The 27,661-nt window shown below is 43.1% G+C and overlaps 1 protein-coding gene across 1 annotated transcript in view; it reads right to left on the bottom strand.

Annotated features, from left to right (window-relative positions):
• Positions 1-229: 229 nt before the first annotated feature.
• Positions 230-27,661, bottom strand: part of cdca2 (cell division cycle associated 2) — a 39,808-nt gene continuing 12,376 nt past the window's right edge. The window contains exons 6-9 of the mRNA XM_085971020.1: positions 24,345-24,435; positions 21,976-22,715; positions 7,299-7,494; positions 230-3,179 (exon numbers count right to left, since the gene is read on the bottom strand). Of these exons, the coding sequence (XP_085827146.1) occupies positions 1,735-3,179; positions 7,299-7,494; positions 21,976-22,715; positions 24,345-24,435 (2,472 nt within the window). The 3' untranslated portion in view covers positions 230-1,734. The remainder of the gene's footprint in view (positions 3,180-7,298; positions 7,495-21,975; positions 22,716-24,344; positions 24,436-27,661) is intronic.

Here is a 27,661-nt window from a genome sequence, read left to right on the forward strand (position 1 = left end):
AGGCCACTCTTGCGATTATCACTGACAGAGCTGCTCCAGAGTGACCGGGGTCAGAACTTTGGATCAGCTGAAGAGCTGGCCTGAAGCCATCCAATCACATGAAACCACACAACTGGTTGGGTATGTATGCAGGAAACTTACCTATTCTAGATGTTGGTCAGATCTGAAGCAGAAAACTTCCACACCAGTCGAATACTGCTGTGTAACAGAATATTGACTTGTAGGCGAATTCATCATTTGTGTGCCTCTTTATTTCATATGAATTAGCTCAACAATTGATTTTTTTTTAAATGACAAAGCAAGAGTAAGGTAAAAATACTTCACACAAATAATGTGCAAAATTTGTATCACATTCAGTAATAGAAAATGCATCTCAAAACAGTTTGTGTTGTGCAGTACAGCTAAACAAAAATATCTTCTAGAGTTCAATTATATAGTTGTGGATCTGCTAACGTTGGGATTCAGTACCTGTTACATCTTTCATACTGGTACACTGGCAGAGAATGTGTAAGGAGCACGACCAACATCTTCTAAATAATCAAGCTGGGTCTCATTTCCAGTTGTCTCATTTTGACTCATCTTCCTTAAACTGTTGTCAGGATAGTCTATGTTACACATCATTCTTTCATTTCTTCAATTCCTTAAGAGAGCCAAAGAATTTTATTTGGCTCAACAATGAATCTTACAATAATGTTAGATGGTTCTTTCAAACTGACAGCTCCCCAATGGCCTTGTGGCCAAAGCCAGGGCTCAGTATAGCACTAAACCATATAGATCAGAAGGTGCCTGGCTCAATTCCTGTTCTATGTCAAGTTAGTTGATCTCCGCTGGTATGGAGGTACAGGTGACCTCAATACCCCAGAGGGGAAAAAAGGGTTCAGGTATTGGTGCCAGGGTTCCTGCTCCTAATTGTTATTCAGGGTCCACTGTTTGAAATTGCATGCGAAGGTTGGGTGAGGACAGGAGTGAGTTTGGATTGCATTCCCCTTCCCTGAATAACCTGCCAAAACACACATTAGTCTCGTACATGAAGAATGGTTATTTCAGTACGGTACTATTGGATGCCCAGCACCAATAGAACTCCAAAAGAGTCACTGCTTTCAGGGGAGTTGGAAAAATGAGTGTAAAAAATAAAACAAAACCAATTGCTCCACCAATGAAATATCTAACTAACATGATTTTTGACCCATTTCAGGAGTGACCTCGATGCATTGCTTTCCGTTTATTACACTCTGTCAAGGAGTCAGTCCCTGTAGCACTGCTCATATGGAGTCCCAAAAGTTCACTTAGTATAACTTTACTTTTAATTTGTCAGCACAATCACAGACTTGTGTTCCTTGTGCATCTGTGAGACCATCACTTTACTGTCAGTTAGTTGATTTACACAATGGGGTGTAGCCAAAAGAACAACTGCATATCTGCACTCAGCTGTGGAAGAGCACATTCAAGCGAATAGGCATCTTGTGTCGTGCTCGGAATGCATCCCTTAAATTGGTCGCACCAGTAGTGACAGAGCTATGTCCATCAGTACTTCGCCCTAGTCACAATACTGGCACCAGATATGACCCAAGTTTTCAAGAGCAGAATCTATAATTGTACTGTTGGGTGTTTTTCAAAGTTCAAGTGGGAAGAATATGAACATTTCACACACTTAACATAAGCCACACTAATATCCAAGTAAAACCACTTTTTTTTTCCAGATAAATTACAATACCTGTGTTGCTGAAGGTAACCTTAGTCCAATACAATATTTTTCTGGGGAGGTTCCTCCAACTCAATGACTATATTTCTGTTGCCTGAAAGCGACCTTCGGCGGAGGATCCTAATTCTTGTTTGGGATGCAGTTTTCCTCTCAACCTCTTCTGCACTAGACAGTTGTCCCCCCAATTCAGTGAGCCCGGATAACCTACGGCTCTTGTTCTTTTTCTGTATCTGTGCAGGGCTGTTTTTTTCAATCCAGCTCAGTCCTTCCATATTTACAAAACCAGACAGCCGGGCACTGCGCCTCACCTTCTTCTTTTTGAGTACCGACTTTTCTAGAAAACTATCAGTATATTTTATTCCGGTTTCAAGCTGGTCAGCAGCCTCAAATATATGTGTGTTTATCTGCTCCAAGGAGCAGTGATGGCCAAAATTATCGAGCAGAGTTTCATAGTTGGTTGTTACTTGGGCTTCACCAACCTCAACAACACAATTTTCATGACTGGGAAAAATTGGTTTGACAATCTTGTACGAAAATCTCCCTCTTCTTCTTTTCCTTAGTGTAACGTTCGCACCTTTCTCTACATTTTCACTGCTTGCGTCTACCATGTGCTGTCCTCCAACCTTCAGAACAGCTTCCTGTTCTGGCTGCTTTTCACACGCCAGTTCCTCTAAACTGAATAATTTGCTACTTCTGCCTCGAAACACCTCCCGAATGTCAGTTGGTGAAATATATACTTCATTTTCCTCAGGAATTGCTGCATCAGCTCTCAGTGGCTCATTTGGTATTACTTGGGACTCTTCAGTTACAGGAGTCAATTCCTCTATTTCATCTGGCTCGGTTTGCAATTGTTGTTTATTGATATCTTCAAGAACATTTGATTCAGATTCAGGAAAAGAACATAAGTTGCAGTCACCAGTTTGAATTTTCTCCTGGATACATTCTTCAAGTCCAGTTCCTGTTGCACACCATCCCTCAAATAGGATTTGCACACCAGTTATTCCTTGTTGACTATTTCTCACCACAGCAAGCTCTTCAGAAAGATGCTTCCCTTCAATCTTTATTGAAGAGTCCCTCCCCGTGACTGTTGGCTTACAATGGTCAGTGGCAACATTCTCGCCACTTGAACTTTCCAGTGCTTCTATGTCACACACCCTGTCTTCTGTATTTTCACATGAAGCATTAGATGACTGATCACTACCACTTATGAGACAGTAACTAAAATTCTTGTTTAATTTCTTGGGCACATAGTGATGATCGCTAACATTCCCAACAGTTCCTTTCGGAGTTTCACTTTCAACAGATGTCTGAATACTCCGCTGCTCCTCAGAGTTGCACATCCTGCTCTTTCGAGGTCTTCCAGGTCTTCGCACTTTTTTCCCAACAGATTTGGTAACTGTATATGCAGCAGCACATCCATCAGCTGAACACTCAGACTTAGATCTGCTTTGTCCAATTTCTCCTCCAATATCAATACCTGCTTGGCAATGAAACAACACAGTTAGGAAACGTTTTGGAATTGCTGTATGGTGACAGTGCTAAATTTAAAAATCAGCAAGCCTAGTGAGATAGCAATAGCAATGACTATTCTGACTCCAGTCTCGTGTCAGCAAGGAGTCGGAAAGGTAGGTTGCTGTACTGTAACTACTGCAAATTCAGGCAGACGAAGAGAATGGGAGACCAGTGGCATGGGGGTGAACTGGGACAAAGTTACTTCGACAAAAAATAAAGTTCAATGCACTTTAATGCCAAGTACAGGGACAATGCCAAAACTTGGATATAGAGATAATCAGCATATCAGAGATCAATTATAACAAGACTCTACTGTAATACATCATTCTGCTTTACTCATACATTTTACTTTACACTGTGCTGTCAAATACTTGTAACATTACTAACCTTCATGCAGTGAAGCAGGAGTAACTATAAGAAACCCATGGGGGTGGGGGGGGGGTGGGGAGGTTGGAGAAGAAGATAGAACCTGTTTTTGAGTATCAGCAATAATTTTTTTGCCTTTTTTGGTTTATTGCTGAGAGTGCCGATGGTATAACTGGTATTGGCTTAAAGAAGTTAAGACTGACAGACATTTATAAAAATACAGCTGTAAACTCAGGGCTGACTCAGTTTCTAACACCTATGTAGATTTAACTTTATTACACTTGTGTTAAGCATCAAGTCAACAACAACTTGCATTTATATAGTGCCTTTAATGTATAAAACGTCCCACAATGCTTACCACTATGAGATCAGCATGTAAACATTACTTGAATAGCTATCTAAAATCATGAAGTGGAGATGCCGGTGTTGGACTGGGGTGGACAAATGCAAGAAGTCACACAACACCAGGTTATAGTCCAACAGTTTTATTTGAAATCACAAGCTTCGGAGCGCTGCTCCTTCATCAGGTGAAGTGAAGCGATGCCTATAGACACAGATTATATAGTCAGAGAATAATGCCAGGTGATTACAGGGAATCTTTCTAACTGCCATTTATCACACCTCGGCAGAGAGATAATCACAGCAAGCAAAGGTGTGAATGGTGTCCAAACAGGTCAGTCAGGAAAACATTACATCAAAGAACAATGAGGTGGGGTCACAAGGGATAAAATGTTGCAGATGCTGGGGTCTGTATGAAAAACAAAAAACAGACAGAAAACATTTTCCTTGCTGGAAATCACAGCAGGTCCGGCCGCATCTGTGTAGAGAGAACAAGCCAACGACGACTCGAGTCTGGATGACCCTACGTCAGGTGGGGTTACATGTAACGTGACATGAACCCAAGATCCCGGTTGAGGCCGTCCTCATGCTTGCGGCATTCAAGGACACTTCAGCAGTCAAGGACATTCAGCCTCCGATCTTCGGGTAAGCATTCTCCAAGGCGGCCTTCGAGACACATGACAACGCAAAATCGTAGAGCAGAAACTGATAGCCAAGTTCCGCACGCATGAGGACGGCCTCAACCGGGATCTTGGGTTCATGTCACGCTACATGTAACCCCACCTGACGTAAGGTCATCCAGACTCGAGTCGTTGTTGGCTTGTTCTCTCTACACAGATGCGGCCGGACCTGCTGTGATTTCCAGTAAAGAAAATGTTTCGTCTGTTTTTTGTTTTTCATACAAACCCCAGCATCTGCAACATTTTATCCCTTGTGACCCCACCTCATTGTTCTTTGATGTAATGTTTTCCTGACTGACCTGTTTGGACACCATTCACACCTTTGATTGCTGTGATTATCTCTCTGCCGAGGTGTGATAAATGGCAGTTAGAAAGATTCCCTGTAATCATCTGGCAGTATTCTCTGACTATATAATCTGTGTCTATAGGTATCTCTCCACTTCACCTGACGAAGGAGCAGCGTTCCGAAAGCTTGTGATTTCAAATAAAACTGTTGGGCTATAACCTGGTGCTGTGTGACTTCTTACATAAAATCATGAAGTGTTTTGTGAGGTTATTTACCATGGGTGTTATCACAGCTGACCCTGATCCCAGCCTCATCTGCTGTCTACCTACATAACACTTTCTAGCAGAAGGTATTGAAGAATGACATTATCTGAATCTAGGCTGATTATTCCCCTCCCTAGCCAAGCCACTGAGCCTAACTTTAGCGCTCCAAGTGTCACCCCAACGGAGATCAATTAACTCGGATTGAGTATTGTGTGCAGTTTTGGTCGCCTTAGATGAGGCAGGATGTTCTTGCCATGGAGGGAGTGCAGCCAAGATTCACCTGACTGATACCTGGGATGGCAAGAATGATGTATGAGGAGAGATTGGGTCAATTAGGCTTGTATTCGCTAGAGTTTAGAAGAATGAGAGGGGATCTCATTGAAACTTATAAAATTCTAACAGGACTAGACAGACTAGATGCCGGAAGGATGTTCCCGATGGCGGGGGAGTTCAGAACCAGGGGTCACAGTCTAAGGATAAGGGGTAAGCCATTTAGGACAGAGATGAGGAGGAATTTCTTCACCCAGCGTGGTGAACCTGTGGAATTCTCTACCACAGAAGGCAGTTGAGGCCAATTCATTAAATATATTCAAGAAGGAGTCAGATATATTTCTTAAGGCTAAAGGGATCAAGGGATATGGGGAGAAGGCAGGGACAGGGTTCTGAATTTGGATGATCAGCCATGATCTCATGGCAGAACAGGCTCGAGGGGCCGAATGGCCTACTCCTGCTCCTATCTTCTATGTTTCTATGCAACTCAGTACAGTATCAAACCATAGACCTGGAAGTCTCTATGACCTTTACCAACGAAGCCAGTTAAAAAGTAACGTTTAATGGTCAACCTCTTGCACTTGAGACACATAACTGTACCGTTTAATTCAGCCAAGAGTATTCCTTCAATGTTGATAAAAATATTTAGCGCCATCAACAGGTCCTGTCTGGAATACCAACTCCCAAACAATTCAGCCAACTTGAAAAACGGTGTGCTGAAAACAGGGGCTAAATAACTTAATGACACCAATTTCCCACCCTCAGAACAGCACTTAACCCCAAGTTGGCCAAGATAACACAGACAGGCGCAAAGGAGCAGCAAAGTTACCGAGGGCCACTGGTGAGAGCTCAAGAGCTGCATATAGCCCTCAGGCCATGTTATCACCATCGCAATGACAATATGTAACAAAATCTTAAAGCAGCCACATTATTTACAAGTGAATTTTTTCGAGATTGTATCCCTGTAACTAAAATGACAAATGATCTGATTTCCCCCCCCCCCCCCAATATTAAACAGTCATATTAGGAAGTGGTGGAGGCAAATAGCTTGATGTGGGGGCCTTCGATTTGGGTCTTTTTCCCTTTGTGCTAAGTCGCGCCAAGATTGCAATTACAGGAAATCTCTCTCTCTCTCTTCGGCAGTCCCTCGGAACCGAGGATGACTTGCTTTCACACTAAAAATGAGTTCGCAGGTGACTGATGAGTCCAAGTAGGACCTACAGTCTCTGTCACAGGTGGGGCAGACGGTGGTTGAAGGGACGGGTGGGTGGGGTGCTTGGGTTGACGTGCGCTCCTTGCGCTTGGCTTCCGCTTTCTCCAAAAGAGACTCGAGGTGTTCGGCACCTTCCCGGATGCTTCTCCTCCACTTTGTGCGGTCTTGGGCCAGGGATTCCCAGGTGCCAGTGAGAAAAGTACAGGAAATACATCCATTATAAACAGCAGGGGGTGCAACTACAAAACGGCCAGAGTGCTGTTCTGGAGTGGCCCAGGAAACAACACTATGGGCTGTAAATGCAGGCTTCTCAGCAAGTAGCAGCGCTACCTTTAGTCCAGTTTGAAGGCACATTCCTTCCCTTCCACTGTCCCCCTCTGACATCCCAGTAATTGACATCACTAGGCAAACCCAGTAGAAAGGGGAACTCTATTGGAGGGTCAGCAGGCTGGCAACAAAATAGTTTTTAGAAATTTTATGCACAAGAATATATATATAGGAACGCTTTGAACAAAAAGTACCCCCCCTCCCCCCAGAGACTTGCCTTCTCCTTTAACCAGCTCTTGCAATATTGGATTAAGTTGTTTAGTCTCCAGTAACTTTGAGAGGAGCAACCTTGAAAAGCTTCATAAAATTGATTTATACATGAACATAAAATGTTACTTACCCTCAAGATAGATCAGACTGGCTCTCCTCGAAGGTTCACATTCCGGCATTACATCACAGTCAGGCAAATCTGCTGATTCAGACCAGATATCCAAGACCTCTGCGATTGGGCTCAGTAATGGCTTCCTTGAAGCATATTCACGTTTTCCATAAAGGTCCTTTTGGAATTTTTTTGGTCTACATTTGCTTTTAGTTACCTGCAAAACATTTTTGCTGTTATCAGCTCTTTACTCCTTCATTTACCATTTGAGATGTAGGCTGCCACTCGTTAGGATTGACTTCAGCACTACAAAGTACTGATGCATAGCAGCACCATGCAGTGCCAGGACACCGGTTTTGGTGAGGTCACTAGATTTATTTACAATATATTAGCAGTAATATAATACTGGAAAAGAAATCACACCAAGACAATGTCCTTTAACGTTCAGTTTCAAGCATGGCTCGTTGGTAGCACTCTCCCTTCCGAGTCTGAAAGTCACTGTTCAAGCACCACTCCATTGCACTTTAGCACATCATCTAGACAAACAATCGGGTGTAGTACTGAGGGAGTAGTGCATTGTTAGAGGTGCAGTCTTTCGGATGAGATGTTCAACTGAGGGGGCCTCAGTCTGCTGGCCCAAGTGGATGTAAAAGATCCTATGGTACTATCCAAATAAGAGGGTCGTTCTCCCAGTGTCCTGGCCAACACTTATCCCTCAATCAACACCACCACAAAGGAGGATAATTGATCATTTAGCTTGGAGGACCTTGCTGTATGCAAATTACCAACTACATTTGCTTACAAAATAATACTGGCTACGCTTCAAAAGTAATTTATAGGCTATGTTCTGAGAATGCAAAATATACTATATAAATGCAAGTTCTTTCCTTCCTTCCTCAGTTTTAAAATTCTCACCTGGTGTTCAAATCCATTCGTGGCCTCGCCCCATCCCATCTATGTAATCTCCTCCAGTCCTACAACCCTCCGGGAACCGAGTTTCTCCAATTCTGACCTCTTGTGCATCCCCGATTTCCTTCATCCCTCCATTGGTGGCAGAGCCTTCAGCTGTCCAGGCCCTAAGCTTTGGAATTTCCTCCCTAAACCTCTCCACCTCTTTGCCCTCTTTTAAGATGCTCCTTAAAATCTACCTCAGTAACCAAACTTTAGATCACCGGTCCCATCTCATGTGGCTTGGTGTCAAATAGTGTCTGATAACGCTCCTTGTGAAGCGCCTTAGGACGTCTTGCTATACAAATGCAAGTAGTAGCTTTTGTTCTTTCTTGCTCTACCACTGGTTCATCCGTGTGTTTATACAACTCTCTCTAGGCATAACCCAAACTTAGGACAAAATCTAGAATTGTTCAATTGGATGCTTTTCATATTTCAGGTGAAAACTCCACGCACTCACCACTGCACGGCACGGATATCCCAGTGAATTAGATTCCAAAAAGGGGCTCCAATTTCAGTGAAATTATTACAGGGACACCAAGTCGCCAGGTCTTCTCCATAGCAGGTTATGGAGAAAGTGCTTTGGTGGAGGTCTGGAACCATGATGGTGAAACAGTGAAGTGTGACAGACCAGAGAATTAAGGAAAAAAAGGAGGGACAACAAGAGAAAAAACCACTGCAGCACAAGTCTAAACAGGCACTCGGCCAACAATAAGCAAGCAGCAACACTGCAGCAGAACCCATGATTAAAACACCATTAGTATCTTACTAAATACACACCACAAAATATTCTCTTACTGATTTTTTTCGCATGTTACAGCTCTGTTCTTTTAAATAAACACTCCTTCGTTCTGCTTCAAATTTTAGGTTTGCCATACAGATTCAATCTCAATAAAAACAAAGTTTGCACATCCGCCTCTTTGTTAGCTTTGTCCAGTCACAACTGATCAGTAGATTTCTTGGCTGCAGTTATAGAATCTCAGAAGTTTTAGTACAGGAGGCGACCCAGCTCATCATGCCATGCTAGCTCCCTCACCTGAGCCGTCTACTCTCATCTCTCTGCACTTATCCATTTCCATATTAAATGTTCGGATTGGCTTGACTTCCATAATCATTTGCAGCAACACATTCCAATACTAAAACTATGTGAAAAAATTCATTCTAACCTCCCTTTCAGTGCTGGTACTATTTTCACTCTGGATATGTGCAATGTCTTCATTATTGCTCTGTAAGTGCAATAGTTTGAGACTGGTATCATGGAGTGACGTGAAGGCAGTGGACAAGGTTTATTCTGCAAGGTCCACAGCACTGCAGCCAAGGAAAACATGATTGTTTACAGGCAAGTAAGTATAGAGCTCTGCTAACAAAGTCCAAAAGCAGGCTAAGTTTTAACATTAGAAAACAATCGACCGTGCAGTATTATAAAATGTGAAAAATATTTTTTTTGGAAACCTCTTGCCTAAATTCAATTTGCCCAATATTCCAGCTGAGTTTACATTTATATTGATGAATGTGTCTGCCTTGCATCAACTGCAATACAATTAGGCAAGAGGAGTATAAATTTTGTGGGTCAGTTTCAAGAATCGCAAGTAACATAACCAGGCACACATTCAGCAACAAATCCATGTCATTATTTCTTAAAAATCAGACACTTAACAGAGCGAGCAGTGAAGGTAACCCCAAAGAAGCACCAGTGCACAGGCAGAAAAGGACCAACACATGGGCAGAAGCAAAGGTAACAAGAAAACCCTGCAGTTTGATAAGCTGAGGATTTAAATTCCACTCAACTATACCCCAAATAAAAATCAACAGTCAAGAGAAGAAATGATTGCGGGTGTGGAGGGGGAAGAGAGAGCATTCGATCATATACCAACTGTGGGAGAATATTCTCCAATGAAGATAGGTAAGATTTTCCTAACTGATCAGAGAGAGAAAAAAACTGTTTCACACACTTATTTTGGCTGCTGCTCTGGACCCAAGCCCATTACTTCCATCTCTCCTTTCTCTTGGCCCCTTCTCTCCTGTCGTCTCCTTTTCCTGTAACCGAGTTATTCCATCTTTCATTTCTCCCCGCTCGGGTAGTTTGCCCTCCCAAATTTTAGTCCAACCCATCACTACTCTCCAGCAATTGTCCCAGGCTGGAATCCTTCTTCACTAAGCCCACAGCTGCCATTTGTGCCTCGCGACATTGAGTGCCCACCCATTACAACCCCAAGTGCCCCATCCTCCTCTTTGCCGACCTTCCCGCATAGCACGCTTCCTACGAACTAACCAGACCAACATCCTTCCCACCCCGCTCACCCCACCCACCACTGGACCCTTGGACTCGCCCAGCAGATCAGCAATCACCATATCCCCCTGTGGTGATTATTCTCTATGTTTAGTAAGAAGTATTGTGATTGGTTGTTTGTTTCCTGCCTTGGGATATATGCTGTAATCTCATTGGTAGTTGATGTCATGTGATTTGTGGTGGCCATCTTAAATTCAGTTCTTTCCAGCCTTTAGTTGGGAGTGGGTGTTGAAGATGTGCTACAGGATTTTTAAGTTAATAAAGGCAAATCTATTCTTTATTTCACCCCCTCAGGTTTTTCATTCGCAAACAAGGCCCTCGTCATCCGTGACCTTACCATGGATAACTGCAGTGACATTCTGGTTTTGAGGGAAACCTGGCACCTCCTTGTCCCTTACAAAAATCTCCCTGTCTGGCTATATGTTCCACCAGCTGTACCCCACCCTAAACTGTCATTATGGTCAGATCCTGGTTTCTCTCTGTACTCCTACAGTACCCTTCTACCCCTTTGAGCACCTCCTCTTTTTCCACCCCTCTCGCCTTTCCTTTAAAATCCTCTTTATCATCACTCCCCAGCCCCATCCCAAGTTTCTCCCAGAGATATCCTCCCTCAGCTTCTGAGCAATTTCTCATCCTAGAACATAAGAAATAGGAGGAGTAGGCCAATCGGCCCCTCGAGCCTGCTCCACCATTCAATAAGATCATGGCTGATCTGATCCTAACCTCAAATCTTCTATCACTCTCCATCCCACCCGAACCCATGTGATCTCCTGGGAGAGGCGAAAAACCAGATAAAAAACCCAATGGCCAATTTGGGAGAAAAAATCTGGGAAATTCCTCTCCGACCCATCTAGGCGATCGAAACTCTTCCAGGAGATCACTCTGTCCCTATATTTTCTACAGTACTTACCTTCTGTAAAGGCAATCTCCACCCCAGCCAGGAACAGGAATAAAACCATCTCCTGAAATCTAACACAGAATTAGAACACAAGAAGTAGGAGCAGAACCAGGCCCCTGGGCCCGCTCCACTACCCACAGGGCCATGACCATTCCGAACCTAGACTCATGTCCAATTTCCTGCCCGCTCCCTGTAACCCTTAATTCCCTTTACTTCTAGGAAACTATTTATTTCTGTTTGAAATTTATGTAATGATGTAGCTTTCACAGCTTTCTGGGGCAGCAAATTCCACAAACCTACCACCCTCTTGAGTGAAGAAGTTTCTCCTCATCTCAGTTTTGAAAGAGCAGCCCCTTATTTTAAGATTATGACCCTAGTTCTAGTTTCACCCATCATTGGGAACATCCTCACCGCATCCACCCGATCCAACCCCTTCACAATCTTATATGTTTCAATAAGATCGCCTCTCATTCTTCTGAACTCCAATGAGTAGAGTCCCAATCTACTCAACCTCTCCTCATATGTCCACCCCCTCATCCCCGGGATTAACCGAGTGAACCTTCTTTGTACTGACTCGAGAGCAAGTATGTCTTTTAAGTATGGACACCAAAACTGTACGCAGTATTCCAGGTGCGGTCTCACCAATACCTTGTATAACTCCGTGTTTTCAACCTCCATCTCAGATCCTCTTGCTCTCCCTCCGAATTCACCACCCTCCTGTCCTCCCTAAACCTCTCCCTCCATATAAACACTCCTACCCATCCCTCAACTGCGCCATCTTCAATGCTCTCTCTACTCCCTTGGCTTTGATCAGTAACTAGACCATCTCTGATCATTTCTTTGCAAGAAAGACTTGCATTTAGATCGCGCCTTTCACGACCACCAGACGTCCCAAAGTGCTTTACAGCCAATGAAGTACTTTTATGAAGTGTAGTCACTATTTTAATGTGGGAAACGCGGCAGCCAATTTGTGCACAGCAAGCTCCCACAAACAGCAATGCGATAATGACCAGATAATCTGTTTTAGTGACGTTGATTAAGGGATAAATATTGGCAAGGACACCAGGGATAACTCCCCTGCTCTTCTTCGAAATAGATGAACGTAAAAGATCCTATGGCACTGAGAGCAGACGGGGCCTCGGTTTAATGTCTCATCCTTCACCACCCACACCCTCTAGTCTAACCCTTCCAACCGCACTTCCTTCTGCACCCACCCTGGGAATAACTCTCCTCCAAAGCACTTACAAACTCCCAATTGCCCAACCTTTTGCCTTCATTCACCACAATACTTCTGCAGTCTACTGGTTCAACCACTCCCTCACATCCACCTTTGATGCCCTTGGCCCAGCAAAACCTTTACTCTTCCCCCATCCCTGTTGTTCCACCTGGTATGGTCCCATCTCCAGTGCAAAGGGGTGCTGACTTCAGCATATCTGGTGCACAACTAGTTTAGTCATCCATCACCAGATCTGGCTGCACCACATCAAGCAGAATCAGACCTCACTCTCCTCTGCCAAAAATTGCCCCTGCTCCAGGATCACCCTGAGTAACAAAATTAACACCCAACTTCTATTCTCCACTACCAACCTTCTCCTTAAACCTCTTTCCCCTGCCCCATCCACTGTCACTTTAAACACACACGAGGAATTTTTGTCACCAAGATTGAGACCATCCATTTTTGCCACATGCCCCCACTCCTTCTCCACGAAGCTAGCTAACCTTCCCCTGAGCTAGCTGAGCTTACATCTGTCTAGTCTGTCTCCCATTTCTCCTCACACTTCCTCTAAAAACTCACCTCGTCTAGGAGACCCACATTTTGCTCTCTTGACCCCATTCCCACTAAACTTCCAAGCACACAACTTACAATCCTGCTCCCCATGCTAGATGACATTGTATATGGATCCCTCTACACAGGTTAGGTACCCCTCCACTTCAAAAATTCAAACTTTAATCCCTTTGTAACAAAAGCTAACATACCATTTGCTTTCCTAATTGCTTGCTGTACCTGCATGTTAACTTCCTGTGTTTCATGTACAAGGACACACAGGTCCCTCTGAATGCAAACATTTCCCAGTCTCTCACCATTCCAAAAAAATTCTGCTTTTTTGTTTTTCCCTACCAAAGTGGATAACTTCACACTTCCCCACATTGTATTCCATTTGCCATTTCTTGCCCACTCAAGTCAACCTCTCCTATATATCCCTCTGCAGCCTCTTTGCATCCTCCTCACAGTTTACTTTCCCACCTAACTTTGTATCATCAGCAAACTTGGGCACGTTACACTCAGTCCCTTCATCTAAGTCATTAATATAGATTGTAAATAGCTGAAGCTCAAGCACTGATCCTTGCGGTACCCCGCTAGTTACAGCCTGCCAACCCAAAAAAGTCCCATTTATTCCTACTCTGTTTTCTGTCCATTAACCAATCCTCAATCCATGCTAATATATTATCTCCAATCCCATGAGTCCTAATTTTGTGTAATACCTCTTGTGTGGCACCTTATAGAATGCTTTTTGAAAATCCAAATACACTACATCTACTGGTTCCCCCTTATCCATCCTACTAGTTACACCTTCAAAAAACTCATTTGTCACACATGATTTCCCCTTCACAAAACCATGCTGACTCTGCCCAATCATATTACGATTTTTCTAAGTGCCCCGTTACCACGTCCCTAATAATAGATTCTAGCATTTTACCTATTACTGATGTCAGGCTAACTGGCCTATAGTTCCCCATTTTTTCCTCTTCCTCCTCTCTTAAATAGCAGGGTTATGTTTGCTACCTTCCAATCCTTGGGGACTGTTCTAGAATCTAGGGAATTCTGGAAGATTAATACCAGTGTATACATTATCTCTGCAGCTACCTCTTTTAAAACCCTAGGATGCAGGCCGTCAGATCCAGGGGATTTGTTGCCACTTAGTCCCATTAATTTCTCCAGTACTATCTCTTTACTTATACTGATTTCTTTAAGTTCTTCATTCTCTCGAGACCCTTGGTTCCCCATTATTTCCAGAATGTTTTTGTGTCTTCTACTGTGAAGACAGATACAAAGTGTTTGTTTAATGTCTCTGCCATTTCCTTATTGCCCATTATAATTTTGCCCGTCTCTGCCTCTAATGGGCCCACGTTTACTTTCATTAATCTTTCCCTATTTACAAACCTATAGAAACGTTCACAATCTGTTTTAATTGTCTCTTGCTAATTTACTCTTTTTTTTCCCTCTTTCCTTACCAATTTCTTGGCCCTCCTTTGCTGAATTCTAAAATCCTCCCAATCCTCAGGCTTACTGCTCTTTCTGGCAACATTATAAGCCTCTTCCTTTGATCTAATACTATCTTTAACTTCTCTTGTTAGCCACAGTTGGGCCACTTTTATTGTAGGATTTTTGATCCTTAAAGGAATGTATATTTGTTGCAAATTACATATTAATTCTTTAAATGCTAGCCATTGCTTGTCTACTATCATACCTTTTAACGTAGTTTCCCAATCTACCTTAGCCAACTCGCCCCTCACACCTACATGGTTTGCTTTGTTTAGATTGAAGACCCTAGTTTCAGATTTAACTAAATCAGTTTCAAACTCAACATAAAATTCTATCATATTATGGTCACTCTTCCCTAAAAGCCCCTTTACTACAAGGTTATTAATTAACCCTTTCTCACTGCACAATACTAGATCTAAAATACAGGAAACTTTGTGCTATCCGGCACCGACGGGACCGAGCTGTTGCCGTCCCATCAAAACTGCCGGACAAACCAGCGCTAATGTTGAAACATACGGAGATTTTGAGCTCCGTATCTGGCAACAAACCCTGTTGCTTAACAGCTTCTAAACAGTCGGCCGTACCTTGCAAGCGTCTCTGTAGCTTAGCAACAGCTTCAGCGAGACCTTGCAGAGCCTGACTGGTGGAAAAAAAACCTAACGAAACGGCTCCTGATTTTTGCTGGTGGCTCGAGCATTCCGGACATTTAACCTCCGGATAAACCAAAGTTTCCTGTAGCCTGTTCCCTCGCTGGTTCCACAACATACTAATCCAGAAAACTATCTTGCATACATTCCATGAACTCATCCTCCACACTATTACTGCAAATTTGGTTTGCCCAGTCTATATGTAGATTAACATCCTCCATGATTACTGTATTACCCTCGTTACATAAACCTCTAATTTTCTTGATCTAAACTTTGCCCTACATTACAACTACTGTTTGGGGGCCTGTAAAGAACTCCTGCCAATGTTTTTTGCCCCTTGCTGTTTCTTAGCTCCACCCAAACTGATTTTACTTCTTGACATTCCGAGCCAAGATCCTTTCTCTCTACTGTCTTTATCCTAAGACCTAGGTCCCAAGCTCTGGAATTTCCTCCCTAAATCTTTCATGTGTGTCTATTTTTCTTTCCTCCTTTATGACTCCTTAAAACCTACCACTTCAACCAAGCTTTTGGTCATCTGCCCTAATATTTCCTTATATGACTCAGCAACTTGTATTTATATAGCGCCTTCAACGTAGTAAAATGTCCCAAGGCGCTGCACAGGAGTATTTTAAGACAAAAAATTTGACACCGATCCCATAAGAATAAATTAGGGCAGGTGACCAAAAGTTTGGTCCAAGAGGTCGGTTTTAAAGAGCGTCTTAAAGGAGGAAAGAGAAGTAGCGAGGCGGACAGATTTAGGCGGGGAATTACAGAGCTTAGGGCCTAGGCAACAGAAGGCACAGCCACCAAAGGTTGAGCGATTATAATCAAGGGTGCTCAAGAGGGCAGGATTAGAGGAGCGCAGATATCTTGGGGGTTTGTGGGGCTGAAGGAGATTACAGAGATAGGGAGGGGCGAGGCTATGGAGGGATTTGAAAACAAGGATGAGAATTTTGAAATCGAGGTGCTGCTTAACCGGGAGCCAATGTAGGTCAGCGAGCACAGGGCTGATGGGCGAACGGGACTTGGTGCGAGTTAGGACACGGGCAGCTGAGTTTTAGATGATCTCAAGTTTACGTAGGGTGGAATGTGGGAGGCCAGCCAGGAGTGCATTGGAATAGTCAAGTCTAGAGGTAACAAAGGCACGGACGAGGGTTTCAGCAGCGGAGGCAAGGGCGGAGACGGGCGATGTTACGGAGGTGGAAGCAGGCGGTCTTTGTTATGCTGCGGATATGTGGTCGGAAGTTCATTCCAGGGTCAAATATGACACCAAGGTTCCGTACAGTGTGGTTCAGCCTCAGACAGATGTTAGGGGAGAGGGATGGAGTCAGTGGCTCGGGAACAGAGTTTGTGGCAGGGACCGTAAACAATGGCTTCGGTCTTCCCAATATTTAACTGGAGAAAATTTTTGCTCATCCGGAACTGTATGTCGGACAAGCAGTCTGACAATTTAGACACCGTGGAGAGGTTGAGAGAAGGGGACCAAGGGGACGGTCTACACCTGAACTGTGAGGGAGCTGATGTCCTCGGGGTAATATTTTCTAGGGCGGTTCGGGAGGATTTAAACTAATTTGGCAGGGGGATGGGAACCTAGGTAGTGGAAAAGAGGGAAGTCATATGAAGTCAGAAATAGATGGTAGAAAGATGAGAAGCAATAAGCAAAGGAGAGAAACACAAAGGGCCAAACTAATTCATAATGAGAGTGTGAAAAAAGCAAGCCTGAAGGCTTTGTATCTTAATGCTAGAAGCATTAGGAACAAGGTGGATGAATTAGTTGCGGAAATAGAGGTAAACAAGTATGATTTGATTGGGATTACAGAAACGTGGCTGCAGGGTGGGCAAGGCTGGGAACTTAACATCCAGGGATATACAATATTTAGGAAGGATCGGCAAAAAGGTAGGGGAGGTGGGGTAGCATTGCTGGTAAAGGAGGGGATTAATGCAATGGAAAGGAAGGATATTAACTCGGATGAAACGGAATCTGTATGGGTAGAAATGAGAAATAGCAAGGGGAGGAAAACGTTAGTGGGTGTGATATATAGGCCTCCAAATAGTAATATGGAGGTGAGGGAAGGCATAAAAAGGGAAATTAGAGAAGCGTGCGATAAGAGCACAGCTGTCATCATGGGTGACTTTAATTTACATATTGATTGGACTACCCAAACTAGTAAAAATTCTGAGGAGGAGGAATTCCTGGAATGTTTTCGGGACGGTTATCTGGACCAATATGTCGAGGAGCCGACTCGAGATCAGGCCATTTTAGACTGGGTATTGTGCAATGAGAAGGGACTTATCAGCAATCTTCTTGTACGAGGCCCCTTGGGTCAGAGCGATCATAATATGATCGAGCTCTCAGTCGAGATGGAGAGTGAGGAAATTGAATCAGAGACTAAGGTCCAGAACTTAAATAAAGGGAATTACGAGGGTATGAGACGGGAATTGGGTAAGATTGATTGGGTGGTGTTTCTGGGGGGATTGACAGTGGATAGACAATGGCAAGCATTCAAAGATAGAATGGAAGAATTCCAGAACATGTTTATACCGGTTTGGCACAAAAATAAACCTAAAAAGGTGACTCAACCGTGGATAACGAGGGAAATTAGGGACAGCATAAAATCAAAAAAAAGGGCATATCAACTGGCAAAAAAAAGCACCAGACCGGAAGATTGGGGGGCAGTACAAGATACAGCAAAAGAGGACAAAGGGATTAATCAGGAAGGGGAAAATAGAATACGAAAGTAAACTTGCAGCAAACATAAAGACAGACTGCAAAAGCTTTTATCGGTATATCAGGAGGAAAAGACTGGTAAAATCCCAAGTCGGTCCCTTGCAGTCCGATTCGGGAGAATATATAATGGAGAATAAGGAAATGGCAGACCAATTAAACTCATACTTTGGTTCTGTATTCACAAAGGAGGACACAAATAACCTCCCAGGAATATCGGCAAACATAGGGACTAATGAGAGGGAGGAGCTGACAGAAATTAGTATCTCTAGGGATATGGTGCTGGATAAGTTGAGGGGACTGAAGGCCGACAAATCCCCGGGGCCTGATAAACTACATCCTAGGGTACTTAAGGAGGTGGCCCTGGAGATAGCAGATGCTCTAAGGATCATCTTCCGGAACTCCATTGACTCGGGAACAGTACCCGTGGATTGGAGGGTAGCTAATGTTACCCCAATATTTAAAAAGGGGGGTAGAGAGAAAGCAGGGAATTATAGACCAGTAAGCCTTACATCGGTTGTGGGCAGAATGCTAGAGTCCATTATTAAGGATAAAATAGCGGAGCACTTGACAAATGGGGAAAGGATCGGACAGAGTCAACATGGATTTACAAAGGGTAAATCGTGTTTGACTAATCTGCTGGAATTTTTTGAGGAAGTAACTGGTAAAATAGATGGGGGAGAGCCAGTGGATGTGGTGTACCTTGACTTCCAGAAAGCCTTCGATAAGGTTCCACACAAAAGATTATCATGCAAAATTAAGGCTCATGGGATTGGGGGCAAAGTATTAACGTGGATAGAGAACTGGCTGGCGGATAGAAAACAGAGAGTTGGAATAAACGGCTCGTTTTCGGAGTGGCAGGCAGTGACCAGCGGGGTGCCGCAAGGATCTGTCCTGGGACCCCAGCTGTTCACAATATATATAAATGATCTGGATCAGGGAATTGGATGCAATATTTCCAAATTCGCTGACGACACTAAACTAGGAGGAGGGGTGGGCTCTGATGAGGATGTCAGGAGGCTACAGTGCGATTTGGACAGGTTGGGGGAATGGGCGGATACGTGGCAGATGCACTATAATGTGGATAAATGCGAGGTTATCCACTTTGGGGGTAAAAACAGGAGGGTAGATTATTATCTAAATGGCAATAGATTGGGCGATGGGGAAGTGCAGAGGGACCTGGGTGTTCTTGTGCACCAGTCACTGAAGGAGAGCATGCAGGTGCAACAGGCGATTAAGAAGGCAAATGGTATGTTGGCCTTCATATCAAGGGGGTTCGAGTATAGGAATAGGGATACCTTACTACAGCTGTACAAGGTGCTGGTGAGACCGCATCTGGAGTATTGTGTACAGTTTTGGTCGCCCCATCTGCGGAAGGATGTTCTTGCCATGGAAAGAGTGCAACGGCGATTCACCAGGCTGATACCTGGAATGGCGGGAATGACCTACGAAGAGAGATTAAATAGTTTGGGCTTGTACTCACTGGAGTTTAGAAGATTGAGAGGGGATCTCATCGAAACATATAAAATTATGGCAGGCCTGGACAGGCTGAATTCAGAGAGAATGTTTCCAATGGCCGGGGAGCACAGAACCAGGGGCCACAGTCTAAAAATAGCGGGCAAATCATTTAAAACAGAGATGAGGAAGAATTTCTTCACTCAAAGAGTGGTGAGCCTGTGGAATTCCCTGCCACAGAGGGCTGCGAAGGCTAATTCAATAAATATTTTCAAGAGAGAATTGGATATATTTCTGAAGGCTAAGGGGATTAAGGGTTACGGAGAAAAGGCGGGGACGGGGTACTGAACTGGTAAGATCAGCTATGATCTCAGACGAAGATCAGCCATGATCTCATTGAATGGCGGAGCAGGCTCGAAGGGCCGAATGGCCTACTCCTGTTCCTATCTCTATGTCTATGTTTAAAAGTGAGGTAGAGCTGAGTGTCATCAGTGTACATGTTGAAACTGACTGTGTTTTCAGATGATGTCACCAAGGGGCAACATGTAGATGAGAAATAGGAGGGGGCCAAGGATAGATCCTTGGGGGACACCAGAGGTAACGATGCGGGAGCGGGAAGAGAAGCCGTTGCAGGTGATTCCCTGGCTACTATTAGATAGAGAAGAATAGGACCAGGTGCGTGCAGTCCCACCCAGCTGGACGATGGTGGAGGCACGATTGACCATTCCATCGTGTCAAAGGCTGCAGGTAAGTCAAGAAGGACGAGGAGGGATAGTTTACCTTTGTCAGTCACAAAGTGTGGTAAACCACTGTTTGTATTCCTGTTTGTCCTGTTTGTATTCCACTGTGTACATGCCTCGGCTGACTCCTCCCACAGGTCCTAGTATAAAGGTGACTGCTCCCCAGCCCTTAGTATCATGGACCGGTCGACCACGCGAGGCAGACCTCCATTCTGTTGTTAATAAAAAGCCTTCAGTTACTCTTCTAACTCTCAGTCTTTTATGAGTAATTGATAGCGCATCACAAAGGATGTCATGTGTGACTTTGATGAGAGTCGGCTCGGTGTCAATATTTTTTTTGATAACACTCCAGTGAAGAGCCTTTGGACATTTTATTACGTTAAAGGTGCTTTATAAATATAAGTTGTTATTGTGCACAGATCACTGAAGGATCCTGACCAATGTAGAGAAACTAGCTAAAGCGAACAGGGTATTGGGTTGTATTAATAGAACCAGTCAGTATAAATTTAAAGGACACCATTTTGACACTACACAGGTCGCACCTGGAGCGCTGTGCCCAGTTTTCGTCCTCCCGCATGGCAAGTGATATATTGGCCTTGGAAAAGGTCCAGAAGAGAGCTACAAGAATGATTCCGAGCTTGAAGAACCTCACTACTCATAAGCTCAAGGATCTGGGTCTATTTACTTTACAGCAGCGTATAGAGGTGACCCGATAGTGGTGTATAAAATAATTAAAGAGCTGGATAGCGTCCCTATTGATAGATTATTCCAGTTGAACAGATTGGAGAAGACTATGCAAGAGTAGGAGCAGACTAGACAAGAGCAGTGAGCCTCTGGAATACATTGCTGGCTGGTGTGGTGGGTGCAGACTCTCTGTATGCCTTCAAGAGGAAGTGGGTCCAATTTGCATCATATAGAAGGCAAGTGTTTTTATAGATAACACTTGGTCCATGTGATCTCCTGGACTGGTTTGGATTGCCTGAGGGGGTCAGAGAGGAATTTTCCAGAGTATTTCTTCCACAGGAGGTTACACGGCTGCGGAGAAGGAATGATGTTCGGGCCATCATGGTGTGGAGCAGTCTTGACCAGCCCGTCAATTTTGTATGTTTGGAAGTGGCTTGTGATGTTTTTCTATGTTAAAGGCGCCTATAAATACAAGTTGTTTTAAGAGGAACATATTCTATTCAACCCTCAAAAACAGTGGGCGAAGGTTTATAATTTTGTAGCAATGTCCAACAAAGAGAATCAGAGACCAAGAGTTATCAGGACCACTGGTTTACATTGAATAAGTCAAATTCCATTTTTATTGCATTTTACAGGAAACTTTCAATTTACCGGCACCTAAATAACCGGAAATCTCAGGCAAAATTCAGGAGTAGGTTCAGGTAACTTTTATTACTTTTTTTACTCCATTTGTTGCTGTGCAAGGGTGTGGCTGCAGCTGTTGCTAAGCTACAGAGGCGCTTGCAACTTGTACCCATTGTTCTGAAGCTGTTGCAACAGGGTTTGTTGCTTTATACGGAGCTCTCAGCTCCGTATCTTTTACTATAGCGTTCGGTTATCCGGAATTTTTGATGAATCGGCACCACGTCGGTCCCGTCCGTGCCGGATAAAAGTTTCCTGTATTTTTTCTAAACCAATGCACTAGGATCCGCATTCCATGAAAACCGTTCATTACTTAAGAAATGCAATTAATTGGGTGAAAATGCTCTAAATTAAAATGTCCTTACCGTAGTTGAGTTCTTCGAAACATTCTTAACATTACTCTTGATCCTAGTAGACCTGCGGGGTTCCTCTTTCTTGGATTCTTGTTCCTGATTTCTAATTTTCACCTCTTCCTTGGATTTTGTGGTTGGGTTTGGGTTTACTTCTGTACTTAATGATTCAATGCACATTCTTTTGTCTTCAGTTTCACCGCTCTGTTCACCAGGCAAATTCTGAATACTGGGACACGCATCTCCAATACAAGAACTGGGCAAGTCAGCGATTTGTTGATCAAGGAATCGATCACCAGTTTTTGACATTTCATCGAACGCACAAGTCATGTGTTGCATGTCGGACTCAACTATCGATGCTGCTTTTATTTTAGAAGATTTCAAGTTATTAATTGTAGCAAAACATTTGTCAGGCTTTGTTCTTATTCTTGACAATTTTAACTTCTTACTAATGGAGTCAGTTTTCTCTGGGGTCATCACATTTCTGTAGAAGGCGACACTGTCCTTCCCAGCTTCACTCCTTTTTTCAGGAAGACCCAATGGACTGACTGTGTCCAGTAGCCCTTCTTTTAGTTCTTGAACTTTAATTTCCAAAACCTCACAAGGATATTCATCATTTTTATCATAACTCTTCCGAAAATCTGATCCAAATGCACATTCTGACAGTGGAGATAAAGATTCAAAATTGATGGGTATTGGGCAACATCTCTCTTCATCAACATCGTGTGTTCCAGCAGCACCATTTTCCAGGTTATCTATTTCAAAAAGTAAAATTTGAATTAAAAATAAGCAATTGACTGATTTTTGCTCAATATTCTCCCCTCCCTTCCATTTTTCTCCCCATGCTCCGGATGTCACTGGCTGTTCCTGGGGATAAAGTTCCATAGCTATTCGCAGTGTTCCCAGAATCGATCAAGTAACCATGCTTCATTTGTGAACGGAGATAATGAGTGCCAGCAGGCTATTATTCTAACTTGGGGCACATCACAGTCCAGCCCTACACTTTTCTCACATATGTCACTTTATAGCAGGGGTCACTGAACAGTGATGAACAACACTGGCTGAGTTTTCCCCTTTCTCTAATCCAGGGCTCTGAAGCGAATTGCAGCAACTCAGCTGCTCTGGCTGAGACCATCTAACTCAGGACAAATTGTGAATCGAATCCAAGACTTACTGATGTGTATAGCTTTGTACCATGTCACGTGGTCAAAATAACCCACTCGGCCACTGGAGGAGCTAAAGTGCGACAGGAAACTTTGGTTTATCCGGAGGTTAACTGTCCGGAATGCTCGAGCCACCGGCAAAAATCAGGAGCCGTTTCGTTAGGTTTTTTTTCCCCACCAGTCAGGCTCTGCAAGGTCTCGCTGAAGCTGTTGCTAAGCTACAGAGACGCTTGCAAGGTACGGCCGACTGTTTAGAAGCTGTTGCTAAGCAACAGGGTTTGTTGCCAGATACGGAGCTCAATCTCCATATGCTTCAACATTAGCGCTGGTTTGTCCGGCACTTTTGATGGGACGGCAACAGCTCGGTCCCGTCGGTGCCGGATAGCACAAAGTTTCCTGTAATTCTTTATTTAAATGTTAAAGTACTGCAGCTGTACCATACCATGGCAAGATTGCAGTTCCCAACGTGGAAGAAATATTCCTTAATGTTCAGTGCTAGAAAACAACTAACATTTCACAGTTCACTCAATAACCTGGCTTCCTCGTAATTAGCCAGGAATTATCTTTGTAATGACATCTAATAATTTGTCCTTGAATTCACCAGGCTGCTTTCACTATTCCCTATTCCCATTAATCCGCTCAGGCTTTTTGTCCTGAAAAAACTTCTGTCCTTCATTCATTCAGCCAGGTTCCACTCTGCAGTAAATCCTACATTAATGAGGGTGTCTAATTTCATCATTAATATTTTACACCCACCCCCCCATGCATCTTATGGCTTAGTGAATAAATGCATCACTTGGTGTGATGCTGAGCTATACCGACCAGATTTCATTTCTTAAGTTCTGTCACTTCTCCTTTGAAATCTGGAAGTCCTGCATGGGGGAGGGGCAGTGGGGGGAAGCATTTGGGATGCTACAATTGATCTTGGCCACAGCACCTCTGCTAGTTTATAAAAACCAAACCAAACAAAATAAAACCAAAAAATGCCCCAGTGACCCCTGCTAAAAAGTGTGCATCTTTTGGCATCTGGCTGAAGATACTTTTGGGTCAGCTTTGATACATTCCATGGCCTAATAGCCATCAGACACTCACTGTCTTGATTCACACATAAACCTAGTTACTTGCACGAGGTCCCAGAAGAGAAATTGGCCAGAAATTTTTTTTTTTTTTTTTTTTTTTTTTTTTTTTTTTTAAAAAGTTATTTGCCTTGATTTTACTAACCTGCCAATTTTCTCAGTAGTTTTAGTGATGTATTGTTACCATGATCATTCACAGGGCTGCTGTCATTGTAAGCCAGGTCATTGGAGGTGGTCTGGTAAATAGTGCAAAGGTTACAAAGTAGCATCTTTTTATTAGTTCAGAATATCACAAACATTTTTAAGAAGCTTAGAAATTTGTACTATGTAAATTAGAATGTCTAGTTTAAAAAACTTCAAAAGCCTTTGCGACACTGTTAAACTCAAAGAGCACAACCACATTGTGAAACACTCGTGTGGTACTGCTGGGATTGCTGCACTGTTTGAAGTGCAGTCCTACAGGTAGAATAGTAACCCAAAGCCCTGTCTACCTGATTTCATGGCAGTATTCAATGAACTAAATGAAGCTACATGACCTCACGATCACTTTTAAAGGGAAAACTGAATCAATTGGCCCTTCCAAAAAGAGCTACTTTTAAAACTACACCAACACATTTTTTAAAACATTGTAACACTGAAACCAATGTATTACAGTAAAGTCCTACTCACTGGAGATAGTTGAGTGAGGGAGGTCATTCAGCCCAGCTTAGCTCAACCATCCAGAAAAAAAAGTTCCCACTAACCACATACAATTATTTATTCCGGAATTTTCACCTCCACCATCCTACCTGGAAGACCATTCCATATCTTGATCAGTCTTTATGTGATCAAATTCCTTACATCAGTCCTAAACTTTTACTTTTGTCAGTTTGCCCAGTATTCTACTGTTTTGGATTAATTTTAAGTACCGTTCTGGATTTACTGTTAACTAGACAGATATTTCACTACAAGGTCCCTGCTAGGTCACCTTTCAAATCTGAAAAGCTCAAGTTAGTTCAGTCTTCCTCACAGTTCAGCTTCCTGGCATAAACCTCAACCTCATGACCCTCATCTGAACCACCTCCAGTGCTTTAAAGTGCTTTACATTTCAATAGGCAAAACTGAGCACAGTATTCAGAAGTGTGGTCTGGCCAGAGCTTCAGCACAACATGCTCCAGCTTATCATCTGATTTTGCTATATAGTTCAGCATTCTATTTTCTTTGATGATTGGACATCACTCTGAAAGGCAAAGGCAAAATACTGTGGATGCTGGAAATCTGAAATAAAAACAGAAAATGCTGGAAATACACTCTCCTGCCTTCCATCCTATCACAGACCTTCCCTTTTAGTCTTTCCTTCCCTCCCCCTTTCCCTGCCCCTACACTTGCTTAAAAACCGGTTCCATCTCCAACTTTTTCTAGTTCTGACGAATGGTGATCGACCTGAAACGTTAACTCGTTTCTCTCTCCACAGATGTTGCCTGACCTGCTGAGTATTTCCAGCATTTCCTGTTTTTAAAATCACTCTGAAGGCCTTTAGGGAAGAGTGACCATATTATGATAGAATTTTCTATCGAGTTTGAAAGTGATTTAGTTGGTCCAAAACTAGGGTCTTTAATCTAACAAAGCAAACTACGTAGGTATGAGGGGCGAGTTGGCTCAGGTAGATTGGGAAACTATATTAAAAGGTATGACGGTAGACAAGCAATGGTTAGCATTTAGAGTTAAAACATTAACAAATATACATTCCTTTTAAAAGGCACAAAAATCCAACAGTAAAAGTGGTCCAACCATAGCTCACAAGAGAAGTTAAAGATAGGATTAGATGAAAGGAAGAGGCTTATAATGTTGCCAAAAAGAGTAATAAGCCTGAGGATTGGGAGGATTTTAGAATTCAGAGAGGGCCAAGAAATTAATAAAGAGAAAAGAGAATGAGAGTGAATTAGCAAGAGACATAAACACAGATTGTAAACATTTCTATAGGTATGTAAATTGGAAGATAATCTTTTATTAGGGACGTGGTAACGAGGCACTTAGAAAAATCGTAATATGATTAGGCAGAGTCAACATGGTTTTATGAAAGGGAAATCATGTGTGACAAATCTGAGTTTTTTGAAGATGTAATTAGTAGGATGGATAAGGGGGAACCAGTGGATGTAGTGTATTTGGATTTTCAAAAAGCATTCTATAAAAGGTGCCACACAAAAGGTTATTACACAAAATTAGGACGCATGGGATTGGGGGTAATATATTAGCATGGATTGAGGATTGGTTAATGGACAGAAAAGAGAGTAGGAATAAACAGGATTTTTTGGGGTTGGCAGGCTGTAACTAGCGGGGTACTGCAAGGATCAGTGTTGAGCCTCAGCTATTTACCATCTATATTAATGACTCAGATGAAGGGACCGAGTGTAATGTACCCAAGTTTGCTGATGATACAAAGTTAGGTGGGAAAGTAAGCTGTGAGGAGGGCGCAAAGAGGCTGCAGAGGGATATATAGGAGAGGTTGACTAAGTGGGCAAGAACATGGCAAATGGAATACAATGTGGGGAAGTGTGAAGTTATCCACTTTGGTAGGAAAAAAAAAGCAGAATTTTTTTGGAATGGCAAGAGACTGGGAAATGTTTGCATTCAGAGGGGCCTGGGTGTCCTTGTACATGAATCACAGAAAGTTAACATGCAGGTACAGCAAGCAATTCGGAAAGCAAATGATGGTTAGCTTTTGTTACAAAGGGATTAGAGTACAAGAGTAAAAGAAGTCTTACTCCAATTATACAGGGCATTGGTGAGGCTACACCTGGAGTACGGTGTACAGTTCTGGTCTCCTTACGTAAGGAAAGACATACTTGCCTTAGAGAGAGTGCAACAAAGGACAATCCTCTCATCCCAGGAACCAGTCTGGTGAACCTATGAGGAAAGATGGAGTAGGCTAGGCCTGTATTCCCTAGAGTTTAGAAGAATGAGGTGTGATCTAATTGAAACATATAAAATTCTTAAGGGGCTTGACAGCGTTAATGCTGAGAAAATGTTTCCCCTGGCTTGGGAATCTAGAACACAGGGGTCACAGTCTCAGAATAAGGGGTCGGCCATTTACAACTGAGATGAGAAGAAATTTCTTCACTCAAAGGGTTGTGAATTCTCTACCCCGGAGAGCTGTGGATGCTCAGTCGTTGAGTATATTCAAAACAGAGGTCGATGCATTTTTGGGAATTAAGGGATATGAGGATAGTGTAGGGAGGTGGAGTTGAGGTAGATGATCAGTCATGATCCTGTTGAATGGCGGAGCAGGTGCAGAGGGCCAAATGGCCTACTCCAGCTCCTATTTCTTATGTTCTTATAAAGAAGCAATCAGTCAAGTACCAAGTCTAACACCACAGGCGTAATTCACCATTTGGTTTAGTTATTTCACATCATCCATGCAGTATGCAATGTGCCCATTTTTATTCCAACATGTAACAAGTCACACTTATATACACACACAAT

The sequence above is a fragment of the Somniosus microcephalus genome, chromosome 30 (assembly GCF_052327205.1).
Source record: "Somniosus microcephalus isolate GS21.2 chromosome 30, FLI_Smic_1.0, whole genome shotgun sequence".
Taxonomy (NCBI): Eukaryota; Metazoa; Chordata; class Chondrichthyes; order Squaliformes; family Somniosidae; genus Somniosus; species Somniosus microcephalus.